We start from the raw sequence: 19,853 nt of genomic DNA on the forward strand, positions 1-19,853 counted from the left end.
AAAGAAGTAAAAACAAAACACAAAATGATTATAAATCAAATAATATCAGCTAGTATAGAAATAGAAGTACAAGTTAAAGTGAGTTAGGAATTATAGAAGGCACAAGCACTGTTTCTTATCAGTCTTGGATGGCTTGTTTTCTGAGAACATTACTTGTACTTGTAGAATCCTTCTCCTGTCTTTCTGCCCAATTTGCCCTCTGCAACCGTCTTGTTGAGCAGTTCACACGGGTTAAAGACTGAGAGGTCAGGATTCGCAGCATGAAGACCTAGATGTGCAATAACAAAAATGAATAGGGTTTTACATTTAATTTGTAAGTTCATTTGAATTATCTTTGTTTCTCCTTCCTTGCAGCAGTCTCATGTTATCACACACTGAAAAATTAGTCATATCCTGGAGGAAGTATTGAGATCCTTTACTTAAGTAAAAGTACTAATAGCACACTGTAAAAATACCCAATACTTGTAAAATACTTTTACAAGTAATGGTCCTGAGTTGAAATGTTATAACTGATTGATTTTATTTATTTTTTGTTTTTTGTAAATATGTCTGTCTAATATATGTCGTGTCTGCTATGAAACTGAAGTAGCTCACCACAATAGCACCTTAGCATGAAGCATCCTGTCCACGAAGCAGACCCAACAGAATCTGACAATGTTAGCTTCCCTCCGGGCTGCAAGCGTCTGAAGCTCCCCGCATTTGCCAGTAAAAGTCCGCAGGATGCCGGCAAACCTTGGACCCTTGCCAGCAGATGAACGGGGAGCTAATGTCAGCACGGAGGGAAGCCAAACAACGTTCTTTTGCACAAACTGCCCACACTGCAGTGACACAAAGCTGTTGGAAATCGGAAATGTTTCCCTTTGAACAACGTTAATTAATTTGTTGACTGGTTGGACGGTTGGACTTTCACAAACTGACTACAGCATTTTATTTTCTGTGTTTCTTTTCTTGAGCAAAGCTGAGCAAAATTAGGGACATAACCAAAGAAGATAAAATGCTGCAGTCAATTGTGAAAGCCTGAGCTTCATTTATGTTATTATCATGATGGTCACACACACGCAAGAACATGCACCCACAGTTCTCACCTTACAACAATGCATAAAACTCTCCAAAAGGCAAAATGTCATGTGATGTAAGTAGCAGTTGGAGCCTAATTATTGTTGCAATTAAACCAATAATGATGTAGATTTTTCTAAAAAGGAAACCAATTAGATGTTCATATAAGAGTCCTGTGTTATTTTCTCTTTTGTATATTTAATATTGCTCTTTGATAAAGCAAGAGTATTTCTGATTATCTGATTACTGGTTGGTAACATCTATTTTTATGTCTCCACACCAGTGACAGCTGTGGCCTGAGGCATTATGTTTTCAGGTTGTCCGTCTGTCCCATCCTTGTGAACATGATATCTCAGAAACACCTCAAGGAATTTTTTTTCAAAATTCGAAGAAATATGCACTTGGACTCAGTGATGAACTGATGGGATTTCGGTGGTCAAATGTCAAGGTCAACGTGACTGTGCATCTGTCTCACTCCTGTGAGCACAATATCTCAAGGGCTTATGACTATATAGCTTACTCCACAGCATATAACATAAATGGTTGATGATAAAGTGTGCCGCTGTTAGCTAGCTAGCAAGATCAGGTAACATATTTAACAGAATTAACTCAGTAAATAGACTGATTGCTTCTCTCCAAAAGCAAATACATATGTATTTGAACAATGCTTTCGCATTCACCACAGTAGTCAGCTAACTCAAAATATCAAGTATAAGTACAGAAGTATTCGATTTGAGACGCAGTGATTTGATAGTGCAGATTACAAAAAGGAGGTAGAGAGAGAGAGAATAGCGATAGTTGGCCTCTTTTTTTCTCTGAAATCCAAAATATTTTCCACTCTGCTGATTTATTCCTGAGTAAATAATGTTATTCTCGTCATCTTTCTCTTGGCTGCTTGTCATCATCTGCTTGGCCCTGTTTGACAGTGACACAGACTTTCAAAATAAAGCCATATCTTAAAGATGATGATATGGATATCTTCACTTTGCATCAATGATATTGGATCGTTGATCACTGAATTGCTATATCGATACAGATAGATGGATTGTTACACCCCAAATATTTTCCACATAGCTTTACTTACCGTCCATGATGGACTTTAAGGTGTCAGTTCCTACGTAATCCATGAGCTCAAAGGGTCCCATGGGATGACCAAAACCAAGTTTCATGACTGTATCAATGTCCTCTATGGATCCATGACCTGAGGGAGAAAACGGCAAAACAAAACAGTAACCATGCAAAGCTGCAGAAATCAACCCCAAACTACAAAACAGTATTGGTACTGAATTAGAGCCTTAGGGCCCTATTTAGATGGTCTAAAGCGGACGGCAGAGGGCGCATAATCCATGTTGCAAGTGCCATTGCTATTTAGATGCAGGCGCAGTTGTCATTTTCACGCCCTGCGCCCTCGTCGTCTAACTAGCAAATGAACTTGCGCTTCCAGTGACCAACAAAAACCTGGTCTAAAGTCAACGGTGCAGTATTTCGCTGTTAAACAACTTAGTAATATGCGTCTCTAGGCGGGTGCACAACGCGCGTGCACTCTGCTCAGACACACACGGAGCAGCCACACATATGCAAAAGATAACAAATAAAAATATGATTACAATGTGAAAGGTTATTATTGTGCACATTAAAATATTTATCAGAAACACGTCTCAGTCATTAATCAGAATGATCTAATCGCAGTAATAATGATCATCATAATTTGTAATAATGACAAATGAAATGTGAAATTATCTGACCAATCATGGCAACACACGTAGGTATTTTAACACACTTGTCAGGTTGAGGGTGTCTGTCAATATGGAAACTGACGTCGAGAGAGAGAGAGAGAGAGAGAGAGACAGAGACAGAGACAGAGAGAGACAGAGAGACTTAAGAAGGCCCAATTAACCCAAATACGCCAGCAGCGGCACGGACAAGGAGAGATCAGCCAGGATATACTAACCAAAACCAGGAAATATGATCATATAACCCCAGCTTTAATCACTCTTCACTGGCTCCTGATCCAGTCCAGATCAGACTTAAAGCTGCTTTTACTCACCTACAAATCTCTACATGGCCTAGCACCCCCATACTTATCTGAACTAATCATTCCATACGTTCCAACACCGTGCCCCACTTCTCTGGAACCGGCTCCCCCAATCAGTAAGGGATGCAGAATCCGTTGACATCTTTAAATCGAGACTAAAAACCTATTTATTTTCCCAAGCATATGGTACAACTTGATAGCACTTTTTTATTTATTTTAATTGTTTTTGTAAATAATTGTGCTTATTTGTAAATTGTATTTTTTATTTGTAATTTGTATTTTTTTAATGTATTATTGTCTATGTGAACTGTAGAGTGTTTTGAGACCATGATTATAGTGATTTTACACTTTAAATAAAGCTGAATTGAATTGAATTGAATCAGCTGGCAGAAGAGCTGCGTCATCTGTAGCCTGGTAAGCAAACTGATTTTTTTGATTGAAACCCAAAGCCCACATGTTGCATTTATTTTAACATGTTATACTAGGCTACATTATATACTAGGCTACATTATATTATATTATTATATTGTTTTTTGAGTGTAAAGAGGACACACATGCAAATAAGAGGCAAAACACAGCTCTAGGAAACATGTGAAAACAATTAACAAATGTGGGTGGGGGAGAAAACACTGAACAGGTCCTAGCTGCAGGATCAGCACCTTGGGGAGCTCGGCGGCAGTCCTGACAGCTGTGCACTGTTATATGATGAAAACAGGTTTGAATAATATTCCACAGATATAGAGTGTGCCAATAAACCCGGAACTCCGTTAGCGCTTTTAGCACTTCTGGTTCTCTCGTCTAAAAGTCAATACATTTTTTGAATGGGATTTTGGTAAAATGCCTCAAATAAGGTCTGTGGTTAACAATAGCCTAAGCGAGTTTCAGGTTTTGTTCTACGACATAAAACACGTCAGTAAATACCCAACTTGTGAATTTTGAAGCTTTTACGTGTTGTAAAAAAGGCGGTTGCTAACAAGATGCTCAATACGACTAAAAACCCTGTCGGGGACAGTTAACATCATCACCCCCGAACAGGCGAGAGTGCTGGCAGTCCGCCATTACAGCTTCTTATTTAGCTTAAACAGTCCGATTTCCCCATTATACAATGTTTTTAAAATAAAGCGGCCGAAATCAGTTGAAAGCTTAGTGGCGGTGACGTCAAGAGTCATGCGACCGTGGAGTAGTCATGTAGTCCATTAAAGCCTAACGTTAGCTTTTTACTTCTGGCAATCGCATTTAAGCTTCAAATGCGGTATGGAAGGTGTTCATATGTGAAGATTATCTCGCTGAACAAAACCTGTAAGTATCATAAACTTGTGTTAGCCACAGAGCTTATTTTCTGATATAATCCAAAACGCAATGCAAAAATCACATCCACTTTCTCTTCCGGGAATCAGCGCGATGCTAAACTTCCGGGTTTTGACGTCAGCCCTGGCACACTCTATTTAGTAAGATCTTTCTTGTATTAGTGATCAGGTTTCCATACTTTAAGTAGTCTAATTAATGCCACGCTGATTTTACCTGTTACGCTATGACTGAACACAACCATTTTAAAGAAATGTTCGGTTTCTTTTCTTCAGACAAAAGAGTTAAGGAGATGTTTCTTTACCTGCTTGACAGTTTCGACTGAGCCTTCAGTCTTCCTCAGAAGCGTCATCCGACGTGCTGCTGACGCTTTTGAGGGAGACTGAAGGCTCAGTCGAAACTGTGTAAACCACTCACTCTTTCCAGTTGGTAGGTCCGCCATCTAACTAGCTCTCCGCCATGCGCTCCAATCGCGGCTCTTTTAAAGGGAATGAGAGGTGACACTCTGATTGGCTTATTGAATGATATGCCTAAAACACACCCATGACTAATTCACAGAGTAAGTCCAACCCTTTTAGACTCTCCGCCATGGCGCGCAGTCTAAAAATGTGCTGTCTAACTAGCAAGTGACAGTGACACGCCCATGCGCTGCACACCTGGCGCTTTGTGTTTTAGACCATCTAAATAGGGCCCTTAAAGGGATCGTGCACCCAAAAATGAAAATTCAGCCATTATCTACTCACCCATATGCCGATGGAGGTCCAGGTGAAGTTTTAGAGTGCTCACATCCCTTGCAGAGATCGGCGGGTAGAGTGGCATACCCGCACACCTAATGGCATACAGCGCCCCAGACTAACATCCAATAACACAAAATTGAATCCACAAAATATCTCCATACTGCTCATCCGTAGTGATCCAAGTGTGCTGCAGCCCCGACATAAAAAGTTGTTTGGAAAAATGTCATATGAACTCTGATTTTAGCCTCACTGTAGCCTGTAGCTCTGACTGCTTCTCTGTGCTCAGCGTTCACGTGTGCGCGCCTGCGTAAGACCAGCGAAAGCATGAGCTTTGCTTACCCGTGTTTATATCACGTGACACGTGCACTGCAGGGGGAGACAACGGTAACTAGTAGCTAAAAGATAATTTGCACTATGGTCTTTGAGCAAAGGACAGCCCAACATGTCTGAAGACCTTGAAATTGAGGAGGAACAGCATTTGTTTGTTGAGCCCGAGTATACGGACGCGGAACTCAGGCTACTGGACGAAGCAGCCGCCGCAGCTCATTAGCCTCAGCCAGCCGCAGAATACTGGAGTCGAGCACTGGAAACCTAGTGGTGTAGTTTAAAATGCAAAGCAATGCCAACGGATGAGGAAAGTCTTTGCTGCTCAGACTGGGAATTGGCGATGCCTGCACTTGAGAATCTGGACATCAGTACTGAGGAGACTGCTGCTCTTCAGAGATCACCGATCACCCTGAGCGCACACACGTGAGCTCGGAGCACAGAGAAGCAGTCAGAGCTACAGGCTGCAGTGAGGCTAAAAACAGAGTTCATATGACATTTTTCCAAACAACTTTTTATGTCAGGGCTTCAGGACACTTGGATCACTACGGATGAGCAGTATGGAGATACTTTGTGGATTCAATTTTGTGTTCTTGGATGTTAGTCTGGGGCGCTGTATGCCATTAGGTGTGCTGGCTGCTCCCCCTCCGATCTCTGTAAGGGATGTGAGCACTCTAAAACTTCACCAGGGCCTCCATCGGCATATGGGTGAGTAGATAATGGCTGAATTTTCATTTTTGGGTGCACAATCCCTTTAAGGGCCCTATTTAAATGGTCTAAAACACAAAGCGCCAGGTGTGCAGCGCATGGGCGTGTCACTGTCACTTGCTAGTTAGACAGCACATTTTTAGACTGCGCGCCATGGCGGAGAGTCTAAAAGGGCTGGACTTACTCTGTGAATTAGTCATGGGTGTGTTTTGGGCATATCATTCAATAAGCCAATCAGAGTGTCACCTCTCATTCCCTTTAAAAGAGCCGCGATTGGAGCGCATGGCGGAGAGCTAGTTAGATGGCAGATCTACCAACTGGAAAGAGTGAGTGTTTTACACAGTTTCGACTGAGACAAAAAAAAAACTTCACCAGGGCCTCCATCGGCATATGGGTGAGTAGATAATGGCTGAAATTCATTTTTGGTTGCACTATCCCTTAAATATTTAATGCTGTTTGTAACCCAGCATAGTTAAGAGAGTGAAAAGTGGCGTGTTGAGATAAATTATTCTTATGAATTGTAGATTATGGAACCCCTTCTTACTTCTACAGAATGACAATTAATAATACACGGCCAGAGAACTCCTTGTGTGACAATTAATATATCAAGGTGCTTTCATGTCCATTGTGAATGTGGCGTAAGGCTTGAAACCAAGCTGGCAGGTTTTTTTTTATTATATCAGCTCATTTTATGAGCCCTGCAGTTGGCAAGATGAGGGCATAGTGTGTGTGTGTGTGTGTGTGTGTGTGTGTTTTGCTGTGTGCCAGAGCAGATCATCAATATCTGTGCGCCGCTTGTGTTCCTTCCTGGAAATGTTGCCACAGACGCCCAGTTCTTAGTACTGCAAATGCAAGGGCTTTCATCAGTGGACCATAGGCTCAATCATTGTGTGTTACGGCCTACATCATTTGGGGATAAACGGCTACTTGACAGACATTTATTTAATTGAAAATGTTCAAGATTATTACTTTGAAGGTTGACCTAAAAATGAAATTTGAATGGGTACTTACCTTACATACTTACACTGGCAAGCTACTTTGAACAGGAAAAACGATAAATAAAGGGGGCTTTAAGTGTTAATTCAGCCATCTGTTACCTGTGAATATTTTATATGGGTACTAAAAGTATGTTTTATTATTACTTGTATGTTAACTCTTGACTTGTTCATTAAAAGGCCCTAATCTCTGTTCTGCTATTTTATTTAGTTCTAGTCCTTCATACAAATGTGTTAAGACTAGGGATGGGAATCAAGAACCGGTTCCAACTGGTTCAATTCATCGACATCATTAGCCTTTATTCTTAACGATTCCCTTATTGATTCTTTTCATTACGCCGAATCTTTACATCGATGACGCACGTCACGCTCGTCAGTCAGCAGTACGTTCAACAACAAAGAAGACGTAATGGTGGAGAGACAGAAGCGGTGGAAAGCTTGGCTACACTTCACCAAAAAAGACTTCATTCATCACAACAGCATGACGTGCAATTTTTGCAGCACCATAATTACATGCAAGGGCGGAAACACCACCAATGCTACAGTGATTGTTTTCCACTGCAGAGCTCTACTGTGTGAGCATTTTAACGTTACTTGCATTTGCGACTAAAAATAGTTTTGTGTGAGCAAAAGAAATCATTCAGCACACTGTGCGAGTACAAATTTCAACCAGCAGCAGAAACGAAAGGCGTGATACTACTCAGAACCGTGATACTTTCACTGGTATTGTACTGTGGGTCACAATTTTGACAACACTAACAGATTCTGTAACTTTATTTGATGTAGATGAAAACAAATGTTGTCCAAATATTCTTTCATTTGTTCCATTTTAGATGATAGCAGTGGACCAATTTCATATTTTTTGCACTTACTTACTTAGCACTTATCTCTCGTTTAGAATAGAAACTTAATAAAATTTATGTTGTTGACACCAAAAACCTGTAAGGTCTAGTTTGTCTACACAGAAAATTCGCAGGAGGAATCGATAAGGGAATCGATCAAGAATCGGATCGATAAGCAGAATCGATGATGGCATTGATATCAATAAAATCTTATCAATTCCCATCCCTAGTTACAACAAAGAAAAGAATGACTTTCAATTCCTCTCAAAATGACTGATGTTATTTTACAGTCTTGTGTTCCCACTTAAAATCCCACAGAAACATAGTTATACTTTTTCATGGTAAACAATTCCAATAAGCGAACCATGGCAATTTTATAATTGATATTGCTCATACACATACCTCTCTCAACCAGCCGCACGGACTCTAACCAGAGGGGAAGAATTAGGCGGTTTGCAATGAATCCAGGTTCATCCTGATGAAAGAGATGTTGGATGCTGCTGAGTGGGCTGTAATATTTTTGAGAAATAACAGCTGTAATGACATTATGAAGTAAATCCTACCTTGCAGGACACTGGTGTTTTCCCGAGAATTTTGCTGAAGTTTCGAATGGAATCTAAAGTCTCTTGGCTTGTTTCTGAGGTCGCGATGATCTGTAAAAGATTGATACTTAAGCAACTTTGATTCTAGATGTTCCCAGGTGTTTCCTGATATGGTCATAATGTTTCAGTGTCAGATGTTCATATTAAATATGGCCAAAGTTTCAAATAATGAGGTAAACCTAGATGAAAAAAAGTAATTCCTGTGAGCAAAAACCTCAGGCTTCAGACTGTTCTGAACACTGTTTCCAAGGGCTTTTTTTTTTTGTTTGTTTCTCATTCTTTTGAGACAAGTTGACGTCAGCTCCTGGCAGATGTCTTTATATGCTTGTTTGCAGTATGCACAATATTGCAATTGTTCCAGGCTGTTCTCATGTGCTGTTTGTATGTATACCTCCGAAAAGTAATGCACCACAATTTGTCTATTTCCCACATAATCATGAGTCAATAATTTGTGCACAACCCACGAAATCAGGAAGGCTGTAATCACATGATCAATACGATGACAAGACTAACACCTAGTTTCCACATGATTTTGGTTTCTGTATATATTTACATATAGCATAGGGAGTACGCTCCTAGTGTTCAATGCAAGAAAAAGCATCTTTGTAGGAGGCAACTTTGAAATCATGCAACCATGGTGTAGTTTATTTATAGCCTAAAATTAGCCTTTTAGTAATGGCAGTTGCATTTAGGCTTCAGAAATCACAAGAGTAGTGTTCATTTGTGAAAACTATCTTGCTAAACATGCTAATGTCTATTACCATGTTCATGGTACTTCCCATTATGTGTTAGCATCGAGCTAACGGAATAAGCGCTAGTTTTATATATAGTTTTGTAAAAGGACATCATCTTGGTCTTTGGGAAACACTGATCAACATTTCTCACCATTTTCAGTCATTATACAACCCAAACAACTAATCAGTTATTCTAGAAAATAATCAACATATTAATGGGCAAAGAAAAATGATTGATTGTTGCACCCCAATTGCATGTTTTATTACATCTTAGTATAAAACAATATTGTATTGTCTCTTTTATCTACACAAACAAATAAACAAAATTAAAGACACTGTTTTTTTTGTTTTTTTTTTCTGGGGCCGTACCTCTACAAGCTTCATTGTAGTGACCGGATGGAAAAAGTGAAGGCCGGCGAATCTATCCAGCCTGCTGGTGGAGCTGGCAATGTCAGTAATGCGAATGCCAGATGTGTTGCTGGCAAAGATAGTGTGTCTAAAATAGTACATAAAACATAGTATGGACAGCAGTTAATATCAAAGGCAGATGTGACATTCGGAGCTTTCCATTTCATTGTCTTTAATGAAGACCACCAAATGTAATATACTGTATGTCCTCTTCCCTCCCAGACCTGGGGTCAGATGCATAAATGATGTGTAAGCTCAACAACCATACGTTAACCTTTCCCACTTATAAACTGGTATTTATAAAGGAAGAATGTGTGGTGAGAATGTGTGCCCCTTATGCAATCTACAGACCAGGCTACCACTGGGTTTTTGCAGTGGGTGATATGAAAGATTTTGAAATTAGGTAGAGAAATGGATAGCATCATTTTTAAGTCGTTTGCCAGTTTCACTGATTGTGAATAAATGTGAATAATCATTGATCATCCTTCTGAAATTTAACAATAATGATGATTGAGTTTTTATTGCGATGATGGTGTGCACAAGTGTGATGAATTAGTGGTACTGACACTACAAATAACTACAGCAGTGCGTAATGATGCTCTGGCACTACTAGAGAACCGTGCAATGTGTCATAGTCGGTAAAATGGAACTTTTATTGTTATATTATTCACTGATAGTTCTAGGAGGAGGGACACAAGTGTTGCTATGCAAATGCATGTTTAATGTTGCATTCAGTTGACTCAGGCAGATGGTAGACAGAAGACAGAGAACATCCTCTGGATGGCACAAGAAAAACAGTCCAACAGAATAGTTGGACAGTAAAACGAAACATGCATGACGACATGTTGCAATGGTGACGTTGTATTATTTACAAAAAATAATTATTTAATTATATTGAGGGGAAAAAAGGAAGTGTTTTTTCATTTATATAATTAATCTAGTAATGTCCAGTAATTGTCCAGATCGCCCAGGTTTTCCCCTTGTGTGTGTGTGGGGGGGGGGGGCTACATTACATTCAGTGGTAAATTTTGTATTTTCTGCTTGCCTTACCCAATTTAACTGCCTTGTTCTCATCTATTAAAATGATACCCAATTTGCTGTCTATAGTTTGCCTGATTCCATGTGAACACAGCATTTCTACATCCTTTTGTGTCAAACTGTGGGTGTGCAATAAGGCTTGTGCATGTGTGCCCAGTGCCACAATGATTGAGTTTTACAAAACAGAATCAGGCATACGCATGGCTTTATGAATCTAAGGAGAAGAGTGTGTATGCACATTTCTGCCTTTGTGTGTGTACACAGTTTTAGCTGTGAATCTACACTAGGGCTGCGCGATTGCCTCTAAATTTATATTGTGGATTGTCATTGCTCTAGATTGCCAATACACGATTAAATCGCTAAGGGGGGGGTTACATCCTTGGCACATGGGTGGGTTACGGCCTTGGTCGGTAGGAACTTAAATGCAATAGGCTAAAAGATATAGGCTATAGCCTAGGCCTACCACCGCATTTTTATATTTTTTGTGTTATAATGACGTTATTTTAATATTTTGCATCACATGTAAAAGTGAGCGTCTCTAGCCGGAGACGTGTTGCTCCTCCTCACTTCAAGTCGCTGTCATTAACTTTTAACCTGCAAAGGCGGCAGTGCCGCAACATTGTAGGAATTTATGAAAGACCTTGTGAACATTTCAGTAGTTACACATTAAAACAATATTTATTTGTAATTACTCTATTGAACGACCCTGAAGCATGAGCAAACGGGCTGTGTCACTTGGGATCAAAGAGATGCGCCCTGCCACTGTCAGTGCAGGGCTGACAGGGCACCCTCCGCTGAGAAGAGAGAGAGGAGAGAAGATGGATTGTAGGTCTGTTTGTAAACAGGGCTTCTCTGACAGTCATGTATTTCCCCAAAAACATCTCTTAATGCACGGTAGAGTGCCGTGTTTTTTTGTTGTTGTTGTTGTTGTTGTTGTTGTTGTTGTTTTTCAAAATCGCCTTGATATCCAACAAATTGCCTGGCAACCCTCCAATTGCCAATATACGATTTTATTGCTGATCGTCCCAGGCCTAATCTATACTGAATTGTATGCATCTGACCCAAGTGGTCTTGGATTTGGAAATTAACATGAGTTTATTCTGTGTTTTTAAATACTGGTAACTGCAGTAGAAACATGCTTTCAATAACAACACACATACAGCACCATGAAACCCAGAACAAACAGCAATCAGCCTCTAATCTAACACTTTTATAAATGTATTAATGACCCAGAAATGGGACAGTGCTTACGCTGGTGCCAGCTTGTCAAGCCGACCAAAGAGATCCTGTTTGATTTTTAGATTTTCCACAATGGCCTCCACCACAATATCCGTGTCCTGAACTACAGACTCGGCATCTGTTGATGTTGACACATTCTGCAGGACTTTCTGAATAAACTCCTCACCTGCCTGAAACAAAAAAAAAATGTGTCAACATGACCCATTAACAACTCACACTTGACTCTCTCACTGTTTTGCTTTGATTTTGTCTGGCTGTCTTCTGTGTCTCACCTCTGGCTGATCAGCAAACTTCTTCTTCACCACTCTTTTAAGTTTCCCTTCAATTCCTTTGATAGCCTTTTTGAGGATGTCGTCATTTATGTCCACCAGCGCCACTGAGTGGCCAGTTGATGCTGCAGCCTTTGAGAAATAAATTATTTCAAGACTAGTCCATACCCATTGGTAGCTTTGTCACCTTCTACCTATGCCAGTCGTCAATGCCTGTGTGCAGTTTCACATATATTGAGCACGTCAGTGAGTAGAAAAACATGGGACAGACAGAATGACTGACTGACAGTTTCCGTGATTATGTACAGCATACCATACCATGACTTAGTCATACCAAAAATTGGAAAAAAGAAAACCCCAAAACATTCGGCCACAGGGGGAGCCACAGCGATCAGTTGCATTTTAGCCATTTTAAGCATTTTTCCACCCAGTTGCCAATTAGAGTTAAACTTCTCCAGTCACCTTGAGGCGTCCTCTTCTACATATCTACCAAGTTAAGTAAAAATCAATGTGGCGGTTAGGCCTAGATAAGAAATTAGCTCTGTAGCGCCCCCATTTTGTTTGATGGGGTCAATAATGGAGGAGTCCCCTCAGATTATGTGTGGTCATATGCCTACAAAGTTGTGTGGTGATCGGTGAAACCCTTGAGATGTTATACACCTTTATGTGATGAGCCACGCCCTCCGCAATATTCATTGCCTTATAGAAGCTCAGTTTTAGTAAGTTTTCCAACTTTTGCCAAGAGGGAACTTTAGATATTGGTCACTAGATTATGTTCACTGAGTTTCATGCAGATCGTTCAAACTTCCTAGGAAGAGATCGATTTTAAGTGTTTTTCATAAAATTCAAAATGGCGGAAAATCTATATAACCGGAAGTTATGGGTTCTTGAGGCAAATCTGTTTCTCATGAGGAGAGGCATCTCTGTGCAAAGTTTCATGTTTCTATGACATACGGGGCATGAGATATGCCCATTCAAAGTTTGCAATTTCTGGCTATAGCGCCCCCCTTTGGCCAATTGATGTAATATTGCTTCTTCTGCATCCTCCCATGACCCTCTACCACTGTGCCAAATTTCACATGGATTGACCAAGTCAGTGAGGAGAAAAACGTGGAACAGACACACACCCACAGAGTTTTCGTCATTATATAGTAAGATAAATAGGAACGCAGCTGTCAGTGTCAGTGATGTTCAGGTGGGAGCAATGATAAATAGAGACCTAAACAACAAATGTAAGTGGAAACCAGAGCTGTGTCCCAAGTCCATACAATATATTGAGTCTGCAGACATGGATGTACTTTGTTCAAACTAGAAAAGTCACAAAATTAAAAAGTCAAAGAGCAGCTGCTTCACTAGTGACGAACTAAAGGACTAAATATAATGAAGCTATTTTCTAGCCAGCTACATGGTTAAACAGACCAAAGGCAATTCATCTCTTACCTGTGCAATTCCTGCACCCATCTGCCCACTTCCGATGACTGTTACATGCTTAATAACAGCATTTCTGACAGCTGAAGAGGAAAAACCTCTGCAGATCTGGTGAATGGAGAAAGCCATGATGATCAGCCTGCTGCAGGACTTTAAGACTGAAACAGACCCAGGCAGACAGGCTTCATACTTATGCAAACTGTATGTTGACTTTGTAAAGTCAAATGTACACAAGGCGAGTGAAGTATGAGACAACAGGCCCCAGGGCACAGAAATGCAAAAGAGCCCACCACCTCTCCAACAGACACCACCAACACTATTTTCATTTTACTAACCTTTTTTTTTTTCTTTTTGAAAGATCCCCGACAAGCCCCCAAATATGTTGCGTCCCCACCTGAGGTCTAGGGGATGGGGGGAGTAACACCATGAAATAGAGGGATCTTTCAAAAGAAGGAAAAGGCAGCCAAACAAATAGCCGGTTAAAACGAAGTTTGTTTACAACAGAAATGTGCAAACAAGGACCACCAATGAAAAACGGGTTCCAAAAGGGAACTGGATTGCCTATCAGGGAAACACACAAAAACAGAAAAGATTAACCACAGCCAGCTACAGTATCACAACACTATGCCGAAACTCTCAACTGTCAGCTGTATGCTGAAAGAAAGACGGGGAAAAACACAAAACACAGGGCGGGCCCAAAACACATAAAATCAAACATCTAGTTTGACTTTGTAAACAACATTTACACAACACTGCCATCTGCATGCTGAACAAATGCCTATTTTCAGCACATTTTATGCTGTTACATTCAAAGCAATATCAGCATAATAATTTCAGAATGATTAATTCTCACCAAGTAGAGCTACTGAAGTCATCTGCTATCAACGATAGCACAATGCATTCAATGACAGATTCTGTAACGTTATTTGACGTAGATGAAAACAAATGCTCTACAAATATTCTTTCATTTGTTCCATTTTAGATGATAGCGGTGGACCAATTTCATATTTGTTTACTTACACAAGCACTTATCTCTTGTTTAGAATATAAAATTTGTTTTGTTGACACCAAAAACCTGTAAGGTCTACTTCTTCTACACAGAAAATTCAGAGGAGGAATCGATAAGGGAATCGATAAAGAATCGGATCGATAATCAGAATCGATAATGGCATTGATATCAATAAAATCCTATCAATTCCCATCCCTAAGCTAGACTGTCATCATCTTCAAGAATAAGAATATCCACCATGAAATAGAGGGATCTTTCAAAAAAAGGAAAAGGCAGCCAGACAAATAGCCGGTTAAAAGGAAGTTTATTTCCAACAAAAATGTGCAAACAAGGACCACCAATGAAAAACAGGTTCCAAAAGGGAACCAGATTGCCTATCAGGGAAACACACAAAAACAGAAAAGATTAACTACAGCCAGCAATTGTATCACAACACTATGCCGAAACTCTCAACTGTTACGCACGTCTTAATGACAACTCTGTCACAGCCTGTTGGCCCACTGGCAGCGGCACTATGCTGATGAGGAGTGATGGGGATCAGCTGTACACTGAAAGAAAGACAGGGACACGACACCTCCAGGACGCTAGACAGTGATCTCTGGCGTCCCAGAGACACTCCCCTAATGCCGGGTCTCACTGCTCCCCGCACCAACCGAACAACCTCCTTTAACTTACCTATACTACCAAAGAGGAGGTAGACCCAGGGAAGGAAGCCTTGTTAGGCTATAACACCCCCCCCCCCCCCCCACGGGTTAGGCTGTACAGTTTACCTCCCCAAGATGAGCCCTTGAAACAACCTCCTATTCCTTACTTAATTCCTTACTTAAACATGGCTTTCTCAGCCCAAACAGCACTAGCCTGGCGTTGCCAGACCCAATTCACAAAGCGCGAATGGGTCTGGACACGGAGTGTACTTTTATTCTATTCCCGGGGGGCGGTATCAATGGCTGTCACTCAAAGTGCCCCTTCACGCAATTGGAAAGACGGAAAACCAATCAGAGTAAACGAAACATGTGACGTAGGCTAGCACAACGCCACTGTAAACAGACCAGCAAGCAAGTGCAGCGTGCAGCAGAGATGAGCTGTGATGATGTCTGGGATAGAGTGTTGCCATCTTTCCTCCTCACTGTGGACTCCGAGTCGCATGGCTGTGATTCCCAGCTTGGTCGCTTCCCTGACCTGCTCCTCCATGAGAGCAACTAGCGGAAAGACAACAATAGCCACTGGGTTTTCACTGAGTCCCATCTTTTTCCCGATCAACAGAGCCAGTTGGTAAATTAAACTTTTACCAAACCCCGTAGGAAGGACGGCAAACATGTCCTTTTTTTTTAAAAGCTTTCAGTGCAGCCGTTTGTTCTGCTTTTAAAGAAAATGTACATTCCAGTTCGTTCAACACATTTACCATTGCAGTTTCAAAATTATGTTGGTTGTTTACGAAATGCATTCACTCCGCTCCTTGTCCCTCCTATTCTGACGACGTGCACGCCCCAAAGTAATAAACGGCTGTGATTGGCCCGGTAAGCTTTAACCAATGCGAATGCGCCTTTATGATTGCTTGGCCAGAGAACAGGCTACCTAAAGTCATTACACATGCACAGAAACCATACAGGCGCACACAGTGAAATACATTAATAATAATAAAGCACTTAACCAACATGTAGACCCACACACCCACTGAATAAATTGGATTTGTTTTTCACTCACCATTGACGTTATTTCTTTAAGAGGAAAGTGTCACTCCTTGCAGCCCTGTGCTTTAACCTTTAACGAGTTGCCACGCATTTCTTTTCTCCCAGAGGTGCTTTGGTCCCTTGGTGTGATTGGCTAGTCAGTAAGGTGGGAAAAAGACGATCTGAGATGGCTTTCCATTGGCCTTAACTGTATGCTGGTGCATATAGCCTTGGCCTTCTCCATGGGTGCTTGGGCGCCCATGCACCCATGGAATTGGCACCTATGCCTGGTATACAGTTAATACCGTGATACCGCCAGAGCCTGGATAGATCAGTCCGGACTGATGGATTGTTAAACTCCTAAGGCTACTGTGCTCATTATGTCATAACTCCGCTATATCTTTACATAGCAAATAGTAGGCCTAGTTGCTGCTATATTCATGTTCTGAATGTTGTGTATTGTACCTTCAGCATGGTGAAAGGGTGCATTTGGCCTTGGAGGAGGTTTGCGCTTTCTGAGTACCCTTCTAGTTGTAAATTTAATACCTACTGTAAGACATCACTTTGGATTGAGGTCATTTCTGATAGATATTCTACAGTAACTCCAAAAAAAGTTTTATCTTCCATCTCAAGTGATATTGTTGTTAGATTTCAAATATTAATTTGACTGATGTTAGCAGATATAAGAAGCATTCACATTTCATGTTAAATATCACCCAGGTCCGTATGTGTGTCTACACAGCAGTCAACACCTTTCACACTGACAACAAGAAGAGAAACCAGACACAAGTAATTCAGTCAGATTTAATCTATAATCTTCTATCACAAAAGAAGTCATTCAGTGGACATGCATAAGATAATGAAATAACAGATAAAAGCCAATCTTGATAAGACAAGATAAGCCTTATTTATCCCCAGAGGAAAAATTCAGATGTTGCAGCAGGACAAGAAATTGAAATAATTTCAGATAAACAAAACAAGAATAAACAAAATAAGAGGTACAGCAAGTATATGAGTAAAGGTAAATAGAAAAAAAGAACTAGAGCCAACTAAAGCAATTAAAGACAAAGTTACAAGTTAAAGTGAGAAGTTAGGAATTATAGAAGGCACAAGCACTGTTTCTTATCAGTGCTGGATGGCTTGTTTTCTGAGTAAATTACTTGTACTTGTAGAATCCCTCTCCTGTCTTTCTGCCCAATTTGCCCTCTGCAACCATTTTGTTGAACAGTTCAGGTGGGGTAAAGAGTGGGTGGTCAGGAATCGCAACATGAAGACCTAGATGTGCAATAACAAAAAGGAATAGGGATTTTGATTTAATTTATAAGTTCATTTGAATTATCTTTGTTTCTCCTTCCTTGCAGCTGTTTCATATTATCACCCCCTTAAAAATTAAAGCCATATCCTTTGGTGGAGAAAGTATTGAGATCCTTTACTTAAGTAAAAGTACTAATACTCTGTTAAAAGTAAAAGCCCTGAATTGAAATGTTACTTAAGTAAAAGTATGCAAGTATGATCAGAGAAATAAACTTAAAGGGGAACTAATGTTTTTTCAACCTGGGCCCTATTTTACGATCTAGGGCTGCAGAGTGTAAAATCATCCACACTGTCAGCTGTACAGCATGTACTGTAAATATGGCTAATTTTCAACCAGCTCTTTGTTGTTGCAACATTAAACGAGCTAACATTAAATGAGCTGGGAGAGGAGGGGCCAACTTTGAATGTTGTGTTTCTAAATTGCAACAAATCCTACTTATTCTGCTTACTTGAGTAAATGCTCTTGTACTGTACTGAAGTTTCACCACTAGTTAGACCTATATTTTTAACATTATTTTACTCACTATCAATGATGGACTTCATAGTGTCTAGTCCGATATGATCCATGAGCTCAAAAGGTCCCATGGGATTCCCAAGACCAAGTTTAATGACGGTGTCATTGTCCTCTATGGATCCGTGACCTGATGGAGAAAAGAGCAAAACAAAACTGTAACCATGCAAAGCTGCAAAATCAACCAAAAACTACAACTACAGGGATACTGAACTCACGCACCGCCAATTTGAGCTAACGTTTGTGGAGTAAAACAGAGTAAAAGTGTAGTATATTTCTTTTGTCAACTGTTTACTGTTTACTCACTGGTGACTACCTTGAGTCCACCAAAATGCCGTAAATGGCCTCTTGCATGCTCCTGTGGTATATAAAACAAGTGCCCTTTACTGTGGCTCAGTGTGCAAGTAAATGTGTTTAAGTTTCCTCAAGGGTGCTTTTCCAGCGGACAATATGTAATGCAGTGTCCTACATCCTAGGGAACTTTCTATGTGCTGGTGGTGATCCACCGAATGCAGCTGATGCAGTTTTTTTGTTTTGGCAATTGCTCCTGAGACACTGCAAGACCTACTGATTTTCTGTATGCCCTACAAGCCAGGTTGAGTTAAAAGGTAAATCTTGATTGTTTTTTCTTGTTAAGGTTGAACCTATCTTGACAATTTCTGTTTCGTTCTCTTTTGCAGCACCTGTGATAAGCGGTAATGACAGTGTATTTGTTGGCAGACTAATTCCAAGTTCATACTTCCCATGTTAACCAATTGGGCTGATCGAACTGGACGCAGCGCAGCACTGAGTGATTCTTGCAAGAAAAAACACTCATATATACTCATATACTCTATTATGAACGAAGGATATATTAGATATGATATGAATGACCTGATTCTCATAAGGCTTGAAACAGACCAGGAATTGTTTTTTATAGCACCCTGTCTTATTCGCCCTGCAGCTGGCGAGATGAAAGGTTGCCATAGCATAAACTGCGTCTGTGTTTGCGTGTCTGTGTGCATGTGTTTCGGTATGTGTGAGAGCAGATTATTATTGGCTGTGCACCAAATGTGAGAGTGCCACAGACACCTACTCAGTAATACAGTGGAAACCACTTACCAATCCCTCCAGGATGTTGCAATGCTGCAATTGCAATGCAAATTCAGCCAGTCCTCATTAATTCTGTGCAACCTTGCAATTTTATCCAACCACAGCAACTAAGGCTGTGCAATTAATCGTCTGGTGATCGCAATTACGATTTTGAGGTCAAACGAGTTCAAAATTAATGAAATCGAGGGTAAACGATTTTTGGTCACAGACACCTCGTGATGTTATTTTGTCTTCTATGGAAGACAAAATACCGCCCTCTCCTCTCCTCTTTTCACTCTACGAGCCAGTGAAAAAGGTGAACTATGAATAATGCGAGGGGCAGGTGATCGCAGAGGATTTCAAAAACAGCGTGCGGAAAATATCAGAGGGAGAGCGAGAGAAGTTGGTCTGTGTGTGTGTGTGTGTGTGTGTGTGTGTGTGTGTGTGTGTGTGTGTGTGTGTGTGTGTGAGCAGAGGAGAATTGTAAACACGCAACCGTGTAGAGACAGAAATGACAAGCCGTTGTATAAACAATATAAGTCATCCTGTGCGCCGCAT

At 40.6% G+C, this 19,853-nt stretch overlaps 2 protein-coding genes across 3 annotated transcripts in view; one reads left to right on the top strand and one right to left on the bottom strand.

Moving 5' to 3' along the window:
• Positions 1-19,853, top strand: part of LOC125881882 (coiled-coil domain-containing protein 106-like) — a 61,779-nt gene that overhangs the window by 14,002 nt on the left and 27,924 nt on the right. The window lies entirely within an intron of this gene.
• On the bottom strand, positions 35-13,849 carry LOC125881890 (hydroxyacyl-coenzyme A dehydrogenase, mitochondrial-like). The gene is made up of 8 exons (XM_049565320.1): positions 13,733-13,849; positions 12,296-12,424; positions 12,036-12,193; positions 9,708-9,834; positions 8,566-8,655; positions 8,405-8,477; positions 2,141-2,257; positions 35-268 (listed from the first exon to the last, which is right to left on the bottom strand). Exons 1-8 carry the CDS (start codon positions 13,847-13,849, stop codon positions 150-152), a joined length of 930 nt encoding a protein of 309 aa, XP_049421277.1. The 3' UTR covers positions 35-149.

Source organism: Epinephelus fuscoguttatus, linkage group LG21 (assembly GCF_011397635.1).
Source record: "Epinephelus fuscoguttatus linkage group LG21, E.fuscoguttatus.final_Chr_v1".
In the NCBI taxonomy this organism is placed as follows: domain Eukaryota; kingdom Metazoa; phylum Chordata; class Actinopteri; order Perciformes; family Serranidae; genus Epinephelus; species Epinephelus fuscoguttatus.

What these genes read in the sequence shown, in the direction of transcription:
- LOC125881890 (XM_049565320.1), bottom strand. Translation starts at nt 13,849, where the DNA reads ATGGCTTTCTCCATTCACCAGATCTGCAGAGGTTTTTCCTCTTCAGCT. An exon ending in CTTGACAAGCTGGCACCAGC is followed by an intron (nt 9,835 to 12,035) that starts GTAAGCACTGTC and finishes GTACTATTTTAG; the next exon opens with ACACACTATCTTTGCCAGCA. An exon ending in CTACAATGAAGCTTGTAGAG is followed by an intron (nt 8,656 to 9,707) that starts GTACGGCCCCAG and finishes AATCTTTTACAG; the next exon opens with ATCATCGCGACCTCAGAAAC.